Source organism: Dipodomys merriami, unplaced genomic scaffold (assembly GCF_024711535.1).
Source record: "Dipodomys merriami isolate MVZ:Mamm:240054 unplaced genomic scaffold, mDipMer1.0.p SCAF_2, whole genome shotgun sequence".
Taxonomy (NCBI): domain Eukaryota; kingdom Metazoa; phylum Chordata; class Mammalia; order Rodentia; family Heteromyidae; genus Dipodomys; species Dipodomys merriami.
The window spans coordinates 117144088-117158082 of NW_027203381.1; the positions used below are offsets into that span (position 1 = coordinate 117144088).

The 13995-nt window shown below is 37.2% G+C and overlaps 1 protein-coding gene across 5 annotated transcripts in view; it reads left to right on the forward strand.

The window, feature by feature from the left end:
• Ttc3 (tetratricopeptide repeat domain 3) overlaps positions 1 to 13995 on the forward strand; it is a 121623-nt gene that overhangs the window by 70793 nt on the left and 36835 nt on the right. For all 5 annotated transcript variants that reach the window (XM_070030663.1, XM_070030661.1, XM_070030660.1 and 2 more), the window contains 8 exons: positions 1987 to 2079; positions 2990 to 3054; positions 4179 to 4315; positions 5955 to 6281; positions 8022 to 8273; positions 11191 to 11237; positions 12302 to 12358; positions 13400 to 13473. In XM_070030663.1, coding sequence (XP_069886764.1) covers positions 1987 to 2079; positions 2990 to 3054; positions 4179 to 4315; positions 5955 to 6281; positions 8022 to 8273; positions 11191 to 11237; positions 12302 to 12358; positions 13400 to 13473 — 1052 coding nt within the window. The remainder of the gene's footprint in view (positions 1 to 1986; positions 2080 to 2989; positions 3055 to 4178; positions 4316 to 5954; positions 6282 to 8021; positions 8274 to 11190; positions 11238 to 12301; positions 12359 to 13399; positions 13474 to 13995) is intronic.

The following is a 13995-nucleotide window of genomic DNA, read 5'->3' on the forward strand; positions in this document are numbered from 1 at the left end:
GCCACTTCTTGATTTTCTGAGTGGTTTATTGGCATTAAGAGTCTCACATACTTTCTTGCCCGGGCTGCCTTTGAACTGTGATCCTCAGATTTCAGCCTCCCCAGTAGCTAGGATTACAGGGTGAGTCACTGGCACCCAGCTAGTCAGATTTTTTAATCATTAGGAAAACGTTGATATAGAATTAATGTCTCAAAATTTTTATTTTCTACCAGAATTTAATAAGATAAAATGAGCTAAGAAATCAACTTTAATTTTATCTTTGTTAATGGTGAGTTTTCTTATACCAAATGCTTTGAGACACAGTAGTATCATCCCTAATACTATTTGTGTGAAATACTATTTGCACGTGAAACAAAATTGGAAATGTCTGAAACCATTAATCAGTCAAGAGAAAATGACAAGGATTCCAGATGCATTTGTAATAAACTGACTCATAATACTTAAAATATTGCTCTACATGAACAGATTATAAAACATTAGAAATTAGCTACCAAATAATATGACAGTTTGATATCACTTTGTATTCTTCTGTATGTCACCTATTATCTTACAATGTTTACCTTAAAAGCCACTTCTGTTCATTTTTTTTTTTTTTTCCGGCCATGGGGCTTGAACTCTGGGCCTGAGCGCTGTCCCTCAGCTCTTCAGCTCAAGGCGAGTGCTCTACCACTTGAGTTACTGCGCCACTCCCGGTTTTCTGGTGGTTTATTGGAGATAGGAGTTTCACAGTCTCTCCTGCCCGAGCTGGCTTTGAACCGCGATCCTCAGATCTCAGCCTCCTGAATAGCTAGGATTACAGGCGTGAGCCAGCAGCGCCCGGCTGTTCATTTTTTTTTGTGGGGAAAATGTGTTATTTTCAGGCTGATAACTTGGTATGAATTTTGTCTTTTAAATGCATATGTATCCCCCTGAGTGCTAAAATAAACACATAAACAGTTAAAAATACTTTGAAAGAAGGCACAATTTTATTATCTACGTGAGTTTATCAAATTTATTTCTGTTTTGTATTTATTAAACTATATAAACCTATATAAACACAATTTTTATTGGTAAAAAATGAAATTTTTGTGTTAGATATTTTAGCAGTAGGAATTATTCACTTGACAGGAACAAATTTTCACATAGTTAGCTAGAGATAGAATGCTATCTCCAAAAGCTATCACCATTGTCACTTCTGCTATGCCTGTCTTAATTTGAATTTCTCTTGCCATCTACTTTCTCTTCATGGCTTTATTCTCACAGTTAGAAATATCCTCTATGAACTGGTCAGCATGACTAAGATGCTGAAGTAATGTACAGCCCAGATATCTTTTAGTTTACAAAGAGAGCTTTATTGTTTGATTATATTATTTGTGCTGAAGTTTTCAGTTATTGTAAACAGTTAAGCTGTGGCAGCTGTGTTCTTTGTGGCCATGGCCTTGTTTCTAAATCCTAGTTGAAGAGTGGCCCTTTTCTGGAACATGTTGTAGCCATATCAGAAGAAAAAGGGCTGTGGCCAGTCCTCTGCTTAAGTGTTCCATATTTTATGGCAGTCTCCCTTGCCAACTAGAGCAAGGTCTCCCACACCTAGAGGTGTAGTCTCCCTTCTGGAGCTTTGACGATCATGTGGGAGTGAACAGGACTTCCAGAGCTCCCCTAAAGGGTGTTCTATGCTGTCTTTTGACTGTTCTTGGTGATTAAATGGTATACAGGCTGGATGCAAGCAGCTCACACTTGTAATCCTAGCAGCTCAGGAGACTGAGATCTGAGAATCATGGTTTAAATCCAGCCCAGGCAAAAAAGTCCATGAGACTCTTATCTCTAATTAACCACCAGGAAACCAGAAATGGAGCTGAGGTTCAAAGTAGTAGAGTGCTAGCCTTGAGCAAAAGAGCTCAGGGACATGACCCAGGCTCTGAGTCCAAGCCACATAAACAAACAAACAAACAAAAAGTATACACGTACAGATCTTTCCACTCTGTTAACTTTCTCTTTCAAATCAAATAGGATTTTCTGCAAGGCATCTGTCTTACACCTGACTGTGAAGGAACCATCTCTAAAATTATCATCTTCAGCAGTGGTGGTCAAGTAAAATGTGAAGTAAGTATTTAATAATGGGGAAACTTCATTGAGATAACCGAAATGTTTATACCATGTAAAATATGTTCTAACGTTTTAGAAGTTGTGTCATTTGGACCTTGTCTTTTCCAGGTTAAAAAAAAACAACCAAGTTATATTGTTTAAGAAAATACAGGAAACATTAGGATACACATTGTAGTGAAGTATTATTATCTTCTTTTAATTCCTAATAAGAGAGACTATTTACATTTCCATTTTACTATTTTTATTTTTTGATCATTTTTCTTAACCTTTAATAAGAGAAAGAGGGGCTGGGAAGGTGGCTCAGTGGTAGAGCGCTTGCCTTGCATGCATGAGGCCCTGGGTTCGATTCCTCAGCACCACATAAGCAAAAAGAAAAAAGCCAGAAGTGCTGTGGCTCAAGTGGTAGAGTGCTAGCCTTGAGCTGAAGAGCTGAGGGACAGCGCCCAGGCCCAGAGTTCAGGCCCCACGACCGGACCAAAAAATAAAAACAAAAAATTAAAAAAAAATAAGAAAAAGAGACTTTTTACATTTCAGTTTTATTATTTTTACTCTTGATACTTTTAATCCTCTGCAAAGTTGGGAATGGGAGGGCAGTTCTTAGGGTGGGAGTACTTTAACTTCACTACCTGGGTGATAGGAGTATATAGTTGTGATAATATTTATAGCTTATTGGATCTTCAGCTTTTAATTTTTAAGAACGCCTTCCTAAAAGTGTGTCTACTCTTGTTCCTCTTTTCAGTATATTATTTGTTAAAGCTTTCTGGGCTTTTGTCTGGGTCAGAACATCATCACTGTTGTCTGTCAGACTGAGCATTATGTGTGTTCCTGAAATACTTGTTACTTGTGGTTTTGTGCTTTATGTCATGGGAATATGAGACAAATTTGGATGTCTTTGTTTTATTTGAAGTTTGAACACAAGGTCACAAAAGAAAAAGTTCCTCCAAGACCTATTCTGAAACAGAAATGTTCCAGGTAAGATTTTTTTTCACAATAGTAGTTGTATGATGTCTCTTTGAATATAATGCTATTTAAATATAAATTTCTAAATTACACTTTTTTAAATTGTCTGTACACCCTTATATCCAAATATTTATTTTAAATGAATTTTATGGATATTGAATGATGAAATATAAAAATGTGATTTAGAGTTATTTAGTTGTGTTTATTAGTAATATTACAACATTTCATGTTTTGAATAATAAATTTGACACTTGGAGGAAAATTATATATTTATCTCAGTTGTTTCAACTTTAATTACAAAAACCTTATTTTCTATTTAATTCTCTTTCACAAATATCTTGAACCAGTGACTAACTCTTAACTTGATATACTCAAGGTACTGTCTGAATTATTCACTCTCTGTATCTTTTTGTTCAGATCAAATAATTCCAATCTTTAAAAAAAAATTTGGTCTGGGAAGGCAGCTCAGTGGTAGAGCGCTTGCCTTGCATGCATGAGGCCCTGGGTTCAATTCCCTAGAACCATATAAGCAAAAAGAAAAAAAGCCAGAAGTGGTGCTGTGGCTCAAGTGGTAGAGCGCTAGCCTTGAGCTGAAAAGCTGAGGGACAGCGCCCAGGCCCAGAGTTCAGGCTCCATGACCGAACCCCCCCCCACCCCCAAAAAAATTTGGTCCTGTTTCTTGTTTTTTCATTCTACAAAGTGCATTTTCTTTTGAGGGAAGAATATCAGTTGTGACTAAGCAAAAGAAAAGTACAGAATTATTTGTTGGAAAGAATTCACTATATTCCTATCAATCAAATTCCCGTATTGTGGGGGTCAATATTGGGAAAATAGTGTTTTTTTTATGAAGAGTAATTTGCTCTATTCCTATGTACCTGGTGTTGTAATTTATATACATAGAAATAACATCTGTGCAATTTGTATATTATATCCTTAATTATAAGTTACTTGATCACTGAGATTTTTGTTTTCCTGAAACAAGTATCCCATGTTGAACAGAAGATATCAGATTCTAACTAAAAAGCAAAATATCTAACCTGTTGTTTAGAGAATGGTTTCTCCAATAAGCAGAGGAAAATAGTTTGTTAAACTTTATTGTGTCAGATAAATTACCACTAATTGTAAATATTTATCAGCCTAGAGAAGCTAAGACTGAAAGAAGACAAAAAATTGAAGAGAAAAATCCAAAAACAAGAGGCAAAAAAATTAGCACAAGAAAGACTGGAAGAAGACTTAAGAGAAAGTAATCCACCTAAAAATGAAGAGCAGAAAGGTACGCAAGTCCAAGGCATAAGAATAGTATAGGGCTGGGAATGTGGCTTAGTACAGTGCTTGCTTAGCATTCATGAAGCCCTGGATTCAATTCCTCAGTACCACATAAACAGAAAAAGCCAGAAGTGGGGCTATGGTTCAAGTGGTAGAGTGCTAGCCTTGAGCAAAAAAAGCTCAAGGACAGTGCCCAGGGTTTGAAGTCAAGCCCCAATACAGGCACACAAAGAAAGAAAAAGAATCTGTACTTGTTCACAAGTACAGATATGAATATTCGTCTTATAAGCTGTCTTGTTAATCAGTACTGAATTGAAATACAGATTTCGGTTATCTTAATACTGTATTTTATTACTCTAAAGAAAGCAAGTAAGAGCTGGGTGCTGGTGGCTCACGCCTGTAATCCTAGCTACTCAGGAGGCTGAGATCTGAGGATCGTGGTTCAAAGCCAGCCTGGGGAAGGAAAGTCTGTGAGACTCTTATTTCCAATAAACCACTAGAGAGCCGGAAGTGGCTCTGTGGCTCAAGTGGTAGAGTGCTCGCCTTGAGCTGAAGAGTGCAGGGACAGTGCTCAGGCCCAGAGTTCAAGCCCCACAACCAACCAAAAAAAAAAAAAAAAGCATAAGTTGGTACAACAAATACTGGTTTTATAAGCAGCATACAATAATATACATGCTGTCCTACTACCAGCTCGAGGCGGATTATCTGTTAACTTCTTCAAAGTGAAGATGGACATAATTTTCTGACTTCCATATTATTTGACAGTGTCATTCCTTCTACTATCTGTATTTAACTTCCAACATGTTGAACTGTTAGCTACTCATTATCTGAAATAATATTGTGTTCAAATACAGAGGCAGCTTGTAGAGTTTATATAACCCAGCTTTCTGGGTTGTTTATCTTGTTATTCCCTGATTTAGCACAGCAATTTTTATAGGCAATTTCACTGTTCTCATGTACAAGTTGGCCAGTATATTTTCAGTTTGAGTTTGAGTTTTCCCCATTTTGCACTATTGTGGGTCGGCTCCCAGAATGAAGTCTTTTCCCCTTTATTTTTCATTCCAACAGTGTTTCATAAATCATTCACAATTTTATTTCCTAGTGAAAACATTTTCAGTGACTTACTAACTTTGCCTTCAAACGACTAAATATGTATTGAGACTGAGGGGTGTCAAGGGAATAGGTTTCAGATATTATTTCTTGAATTATAGCAAATGAAGGGCAGAAGGTACTCACATTTTATTGGTGTTAAATGTGAACTTCCGTGGGTTATTTTTTTTTGAGAGGTATTGGTAAATATATTCCTATTTTTTTTTGGGGGGGGGGTCTGGTCATGGGGCCTGAACTCTGGGCCTGGGCGCTGTCCCTCAGCTCTTCAGCTCAAGGCTAGCACTCTACCACTTGAGCCACAGTGCCACTTCCGGCTTTTTTCTTTTTCCTTATGTGGTGCTGAGGAATCGAACCCAGGGCCTCAGGCATGCAAAGCAAGCGCTCTACCAACTGAGCTACCTTCCCAGCCCCAATATATTCCTATTTTAAAGAAAGAACTCATCTGCCATGATTTATTATGTAACATTACATTGTTTATAGGTTGGAATTTTTGTCCGTTCTGTATTTCTTTTAACTGCTTTGTTTCTTGTTCTTAGAAACCATGGACAATGTTCAGAACTGTCAGTTCCTTGATGACAGAATTCTTCAGTGCATAAAGCAGTATGCTGACAAGATTAAATCTGGTGTATTGAATACTTCCAAGCTTCTCAAAGAATTGCTTTCATGGAAAGTTCTGAGCACAGAAGACTATACAACATGTTTTTCTAGCAGAAATTTTCTCAATGAAGCAGTAGACTATGTAATTCGTCACTTGATTCAAGAAAAAAATAGAGTAAAAACAAGAATATTTCTGCATGTTTTGAGTGAGCTTAAAGAAGTGGAGCCCAAATTAGCAACCTGGCTCCAGAAGCTTAATAGTTTTGGTAAGTCCTCTTATACTCCAAAGAGATGTAATTTAGAAAGGAGAGACTCTGAATACTTTTTCATATTCCTGTTTAACCATGTATGACTTTTTAAATGACAACTACACATTTGTATTAATAATAAATGCTACTCTATAATCCTTGCTACTTAAGAGGTTGAGATCAGAGGATTACAGTTCAAGCCAGCTTAGGGAGGAAAGGCCATGGGACTCTTCAGTTAACCACCCAAAAGCAGAAGTAGAGCTGTAACTCACATAGTAGAATGAGAACCTTGATGAAAAAGCTAAGGCACAGTGTCCAGGTCCTGAGTCAAGCTCCAGTATACACATACACACAAGGTAATACTGCTTTCCCATACACACACATAATTTTTAGATTATTTTATAGATACGTAATTATTCTTTTCATTTATTTTATTTATTTTTCACTTTTTGCATGATAATTTGCACTTGCTGGGCCTCTGCTGTACTACTTGAGCTATACATCCAGCCCTTTTTATGTGTTATTTTTCTGTCAGGGTCTTGTATTTTTGCCCAGAGCTGGTCCAGAACTTCAGTCATCTTACCTCTAACTTGCCTGTACCTGGAAGTGTTCCGATATACTCTGCTTTCTGGTAGAGATAAAGTCTTGGTAATTTTGCCCAGGTTAGCCTCGAACTTCAATCTTTCTGATCTCTACCTCATGAGTATCTGGTATTACAGGTGTCAGCCATTTACACCCAGCCCTGCCTGTTTTTGTGTTTGTCTTATGTTTTTTTGTGTTGTTTTTATGGTTGGTCTTGAGGCTTGAACTCTGGGCCTGGGCGCTGTCCATCAGCTCTTCAGCTGAAGACAAGCGCTCTACCACTTGAGCCACAGCGCCACTTCTGATTTTCTGGTGATTAATTGGAGATAAGAGTCTCACGGACTTTCCTGCCTGGGTTGGCTTTGAACGTGATCCTCAGATCTCAGCCTCATGAGCAGCTAGGATTACAAGCATGAGCCAACAGCATCTGGTTTTAAGAGACATTTGGCTGTAGAATTCCGGTATTCGAAGGAAGAAGCTGTTCAGTTTATTGTTAGAGACAAAGCAAGATGGCAACAAGCTTGTTATGTCTAGAAAGCTAAATGCCTTTGCTTAGAGCGTTGATTTCCATGGGTTTCTGGTCTCAGCAAATTACTCTTACGAGATAAGATTGTTACAAGTTTCTTTCTTGGTATAAAATACATACAGAAAAGCATGCTAAAATCTTGTTAGTCTTATTAGTTGGAGTAATAAATGATTATAAATTAATGAAAAGCTATTTTTATTTTGAAATGTATTTAATATAATATATTCATTTCCTAAGTATAAAACTGCAATGTAAAAGTTTTTAGTCCACCTTATTCAACTAATACATAACAATTCTATGTAACTTGAGATTAGGGATGAGAGGGGGAAAATCGCGAAACAAATGAAGGGGTAACATTGACTTAAGAAGCATTGTACTCATAACATTACTTAGTGTAATTGTAACCCCTTTGTACAACTACTTAATTGTAAACATTTTAAAAAGAATTATGATTAGCATGTCAGTGTTGAATGGTGTTTCTAAAATGTATAGTAGCTTGTCCAAGTCTGTTCTCAAATATTTAAATGTTTTCACTGAAAATAGAAACAAACTGTAAATGGAACCACATTGAGTAATATGAAACTCCATGTGATTTTACTAAAGTAAGTAATTTCTCTCTTAGTGTGATTTGGGTTTTATTTTTATTGTAGGCCTAGATGCAACAGGACCGTTTTTTTCTCGATATGGAACATCTCTTAAGGAGCTTGATTTTAGCATCATGACTTTTCTCTGGAATGAGAAATATGGGCATAAACTAGCCTCTATAGAAGGAAAGAAACTCGATTACTTCTGCGAGCCAACATCATTAAAAGAAGCACGTTGTTTAATATGGCTGCTTGAAGAACATAGAGACAAGTTCCCAGCATTGCACAGTGCTTTAGATGAATTCTTCGATATAATGGGTATGTGAACCAAGTTTTTATTTATATATGTTACATTTTTAGGAGAAAATAATCTGTGAGAGACTTAGCTTATTAACATACTTACTGTGGGAAATAATGAAAACTGATACAACTGGATTTATGATTGACAATAGTAACTCTGTGAGGAGGAAGGGTGAGAGGAGGGACTGAGGACTTCAAAGGAAGTACTCTGCACTTTGGTCCTCACAGTAGGAAAGCTGTGGAACAGGTGGAGTTCAAGGTGGAAGTAGGATTGGACAGGTAAGTGTTGGGGCTTTGAGAAGTAGGGAATTTCAAGGCCTGTTTGAGTAATGGCATGGAGTCAAACCTGGCAGAACAAGGCCAGCTGGAAATCAGTTCCATAGCTTCTCTTGGACTTACTTCCTCATCATTAAATGAAATGATTTGGAGCTCACAGTCTATGTGATCCTTTTCAACTTCAAAATTCTAATATTCTTATTTTTAAATTTCTTATCTCTGATCGTATTTGTCCTGGATGGTCTCTTCTCTCACCTTTTCTTAGCATTTGTATATTGTTATGTGAGTATTACATTATTTTATATATTTGTGAGCATTCCATTGTTAGAAGTTTCAAATGGTATATGTCACAGGTCAGGCCTTAAAACAACAGTGTCACATTATAAAGCTCAAATACATATAAGATTATGTCTTTGTTCCCTTGAATGTCCCTCCCCCATGGTACAACCCCTGCTTTCACTATATATGATGTTGGTATATGTGGAGGGGAAGGGAAAAAATAAATTGTTAAAACAGGGATACAGGAGGACCCATTGCAACAATGAGATGCACAAGTCGTTATGTCGAAAAATGAACTTTAAAACTGTGAGGGGGGGGACGGGGCGGAGGGGGGGAGGAAGGATACAAAGGGACGGGAAGGGGAACAAAAGCAGGAGGCTACAATGCTTGATAAGAAATGTGCTCATTATCTTACCCACATAATTGTAACCCCTCTGTACAGTATTTTCACAATAAAAATATATTAAAATAAAAAATAAAGCTCAAATACAGTGTAAGGAATAGTTTACTGTTATTTAGATTCTTTGTAAAGTGCTCACTTACATACAGACAGCTTTAACTTTTCAAGGCACTGTTTCCTGATGAGAAGACACGCTATTTGATAGCCTCTATTTATTGCTTTTAGCTTATTGCTGGTTGTAAGAAATGCTGTCCTGGGACTGAGCTTTAAAAACCTGATGCTTGTCTAGGTCATACAGGAAGACAACTAACAAGAGCATATCCTCCAGTCCCCTCAGTAGGCATTCTTCATTCTCTCTACTTCTTAGGCTCTGTGCCAGAAATACTCAGTACTTCTAGCTATTGCTGTCTGTCTGCTTCTAGGCATGCAGCCAGAAGCAACCTACAAATTATTGGTCATCTCAACAGGCTTTCAAGTCTGATAACACTGTTTTCCACCTCAGATCGTTATAGTTTTATCACTTTTTTTTTTTTTTTGGCTGGTCGTGGGACCTGAATTCTGGGCCTGGGCGCTGTCCCTCAGCTCTTCAACTCAAGGCTAACGCTCTACCACTTGAGCCACAGCACCACTTCCGGCTTTTTCTGCTTTTTTGGTGCTGAGGAATCGAACCCAAGGCCTCATGCATGCAAGGCAAGCACTCTATCACTGAGCCACCTTCCCAGCCCCTTATCACTTTCATTTAAAATATTTTACATTAATACTATACATAGAGTATATTTTATATTATATAAAATATAATGTGTTATGTATAGTATATAAAAAATATATATACATATATTTATATTTGATTTGAACTTAGGACCTTGTGCTTGCTAAAAGTAGCTACTACTAAACCACATTTCCAGTCTTTTTTTTGGCATGTTTGTTACTTTTCAGGTAAAGGTTCCAATTTTTGTTGTTGTTTTTGTTGTCAGTGCTTTTAGGGCCTTCCTCAGACCTTGGTCCTCCTACCTACAGCCTCCTGCATACACATATTCACAGGCATATATAAGCACACTTAGCTTTTTGATTGAGAAAGGATCTTGCTAATCTTTTTGCATGACTGGCTTTGGACTGCAGTCCTTCTGAACTCTGTCTCCCAAGTAGCTGGGATTACAGGCATAGTAAATTATCTTAATTAACAATGTATATCTATTTCCTAAGCAGGCAACCCTGAGATTAGTCTAGATTCTTGTTCTTTTCCCTGTTCTTAACTACTTTGTCGCCAATTTAAATAAGGCTTTTCTTTGATCTATCCTTTCTTGTCCATCCCACTTCCGTAGGCAGGACTTTAGTTATTTTCCCATTATTAGGCTTGCAGCAGCATTCAAACTAACTTTGATCTAACCTTCCTTTTGTATTGCTGCTAGAACTCTTCTAGAACAGGCCTGAGGTCATAATTATTCTTTTCAGGAAACATTTGCCTAGTTTTGCCTACATAATACATTCATATCTGTCTGGGCTCACTGTCTCTCTCCTATCAGTTCTCTGACCCCACCCCCTACCTTGTGCTTTCCTCACTGCTCATATTGTGGCCCTAGGGTCCCTCTGCTTCTTGGCTGCTTTCCTGAATACTTTACTCCCTGTTATTTCATTGTTATGCTTCTAATATGGGTTACAGGTATCTTCTTCCAGTAGAACATGAGTATTTTGATACCAAGGACTGTGTTGTTTGTCTCTATATTCCCACCTCCAATGTTCATGGCACTCAGAAGGCACACTCATATGCCGACTAGGTTGAAGTTGTATGGCTCTGTGTAGTTGGCTTCCCATTTAACCAATTGTTTTGCCCTAAGTTTTTCACTAAAATTGTGTCACAGCCAATTAAGGAATAGAATGTAGTCTCGCTTGTTGGCCTCATTGTAGTTTAAGGGTAGGTTATAGTCTATAATATGGATTGTTAAATAGTGTGTCCTTACAGAACTTCTTTTCTTCCCACAGACAGCCGCTGTACTGTATTAAGGAAACAAGACAGTGGTGAGGCACCGGTAAGCTACTTGACTAACTTAAATCTTAGATTCTAATTTGTGTTTGTCAAAGAACGCAAGGAGGAGCCAGGCCAGTGTTTATTTACATGGCCAGGTTGCATTTCAGAACCAAATAAGGAGGGCTCTGGGTAACTAGTTCATTAGATAGTTACTGCCAATCTCTTCCTCTTAGAATTGAAGCACGAATCAGTGCACTCTGAGGATTTAGTCTTCATAATGTTTTATAACTAATACATGTTAATACTAGAAAGAAAAAAGGAAGAATTCTTGGGGCAAGAAAAATGTAATAGGGCTGGGATGGTGGCTCAGTGGTAGAGCGCTTGCCTAGCATGCCTGAGGCCCTGGGTTTGATTCCTCAGCACCATATAAGCAAAAAGAAAAAAGCCGGAAGTGGTGCTGTGGCTCAAGTGGTAGAGCACTAGCCTTGAGCTGAAGAGCTGAGGGACTGTGCCCAGGCCCAGAGTTCAGGCCCCACGACCGGACCCAAAAAAAGAAAAACAGAAAAAAGAAAAATGTAATATTTTCCTCCAGAAGGAGAACAAAGAGACTCTGCTAGACCCATAATGACACAAACCTATAATCCTAATTACCAAGGAGGCAGAGATCAGCAAGAATGTGGCTTAAAGTCATCCCAGGCAAATAAGTCTTTGAGATTCCATCTGTGTCTCTGGCAAACCCAACTGTAAGCATGGCTCAAGTGGAGGAGCACAACAATGAGCAAACAAGTCTAGCGAGCACAATGCTGAGTTCAGGTCCTAATAGCAAAAGGTCTGATTAATGACTGGAAGTAACATAAATCCTTGTTGAAAATAAGTTTTAAATATTGGGGCAATTTAGCTTTAGTTTCAACATTGGGATCATTAAACTTTTTTCTCTTTTCTATTATGTCATGCCACTTGTGCTAGTATACTATTGAATTATTTTTACTAATTAAACTATGTATATTTAAATTATAACAAGTTTAACTTATGACTAGTTTTATGAAAGTGAATATGGTTTCTGTTCAGCTTTATAATGCTTCTATTTGAATGTTCACTGATTTTTTTTCTTCCTCCATTTTTTAGTTTGGTTTTACCAAGGTTAAAAATAAAGGCAAGAAAAAGAAACCAAAAGATTCAAAGGTATGGAATATTCTCCGTGTTCATTCTTTTCTGAGTTCTCAAAAATACTCCATTGATACATAAATTTTCTAATTTATAAGCAGTTGTTGGAATCTTTTGAAACATCTTGTAGAAAAAGACTTTTCAAACTTAAAAGCTATTTGGCAGTCTATATTTCAAGAAACTTTAAGATTTATATTGCACATAAATAACTCTTAAAAGACACTTTTATACTTTCTATATTTCCAAGCTCAGTATTGTCCTAGGACTCCATATGAGTGGCAGCAGGGCACAGTAGCCCCGCCAGCTTTGGAGTCAGCAGGCCTGGACACATAGTTTGGTGCTCTACCATTATTATCTGTGACATTAAGCAAGTTGTTTGACTTCTTTGTGCCCTGGTGTGTATTGGTTTAACTAGAATAATAGTGATGTTTGTTTTTCATAAACTGGTAAAATTATACCTATTAGGTAGTAAATGTTTAATAATTCTCTTATTATTACTAATTTTATGGAAATCCAAGAAAGCAAAATACTAGTTTCCAGTATCCAGAAGCTTTCATTAGAATCATTTCTGTTAAAATACTTCTTACCTAAAATACTAAAAAATAATTAATTGTAGTCATCTGACCAATCTTAAAGTTGATAGAATCCCTTATCCCCTCTTCCCTTCAAGCCCGTGAGATAAGTAAGGCATTGTTTTAGTTCTTGTGAGTTCTCAGTGGCTCTAGTTAGTATTGCGTGTATTTTTGGAGGAGACAGCAGCAAGAAGGAATGATTGTGGGCTAGTGGTAGAAGAGGGTGAAAGCAGACTGGATGGTTTTGACTGTATGTCTTTACAAGGGAGTTCAAACTAAATGGCATTTAAAATTTTTGGAGCTTTGTAAACCACCCTAAATGTTAATTTGAACTTACTTCTGGCTACATTCCTATGTACAAGAAAATTTGGAAGGGCTTTAATATTGGTGGCTCATGCATGCTTGTCTAAAGCTTCATGCATAATTTTGTTCTTTTATAAAATTTCAAGGTTGAATATCATTGTCATTTTTCTATTTTTTAAACTAGCCAATGTTAGTGGGATCTGGAACAGCCTCAGTAACACCAAATAATGACTCTAACACTTCAGGGGAAGACCATAAGTAAGTAAACTTTTTAAGTTTTTGCTGCTTCTAATTCAGATATTTTCACTTACTAAGTCATGTTAATCTAATGTGCTATAAAAACTTATGCTTTCTTTTCCCTAACTTCTCTTTCTAAAGGTTTGAACTCGGGTTCCTCACTTCCTGGCAGGCACTGTACCACTTGAGCCCTGGCCCCAGTCCTCAGAAAATGTATTTTAAGTTGGTGCCATTGGCTTATGCCTATTATCCTAGCTACAGAAGGAGGCTAGGCTCAGCATGATTGTGGTTCAAAGCCAACCCAAGACCTTGACGCTCCCATCTCCAAAAATAGTGAGAAAAAAGAGAGACTGGAGACATGGCTCAAGTGGTAGAACACTAGCCAAGCAAGCAAGCTGAGGAAGCACAAGGCCCTCAGTTCAAACCCTGGTACTGACCAAAAAAAAAGAAGAAAATATTTTTTCAATTGTTCAATGAAGGAATAATTAATAATTATTATTAATTATTAATATTAAAATTAATAATAAATATTAATAATAATTA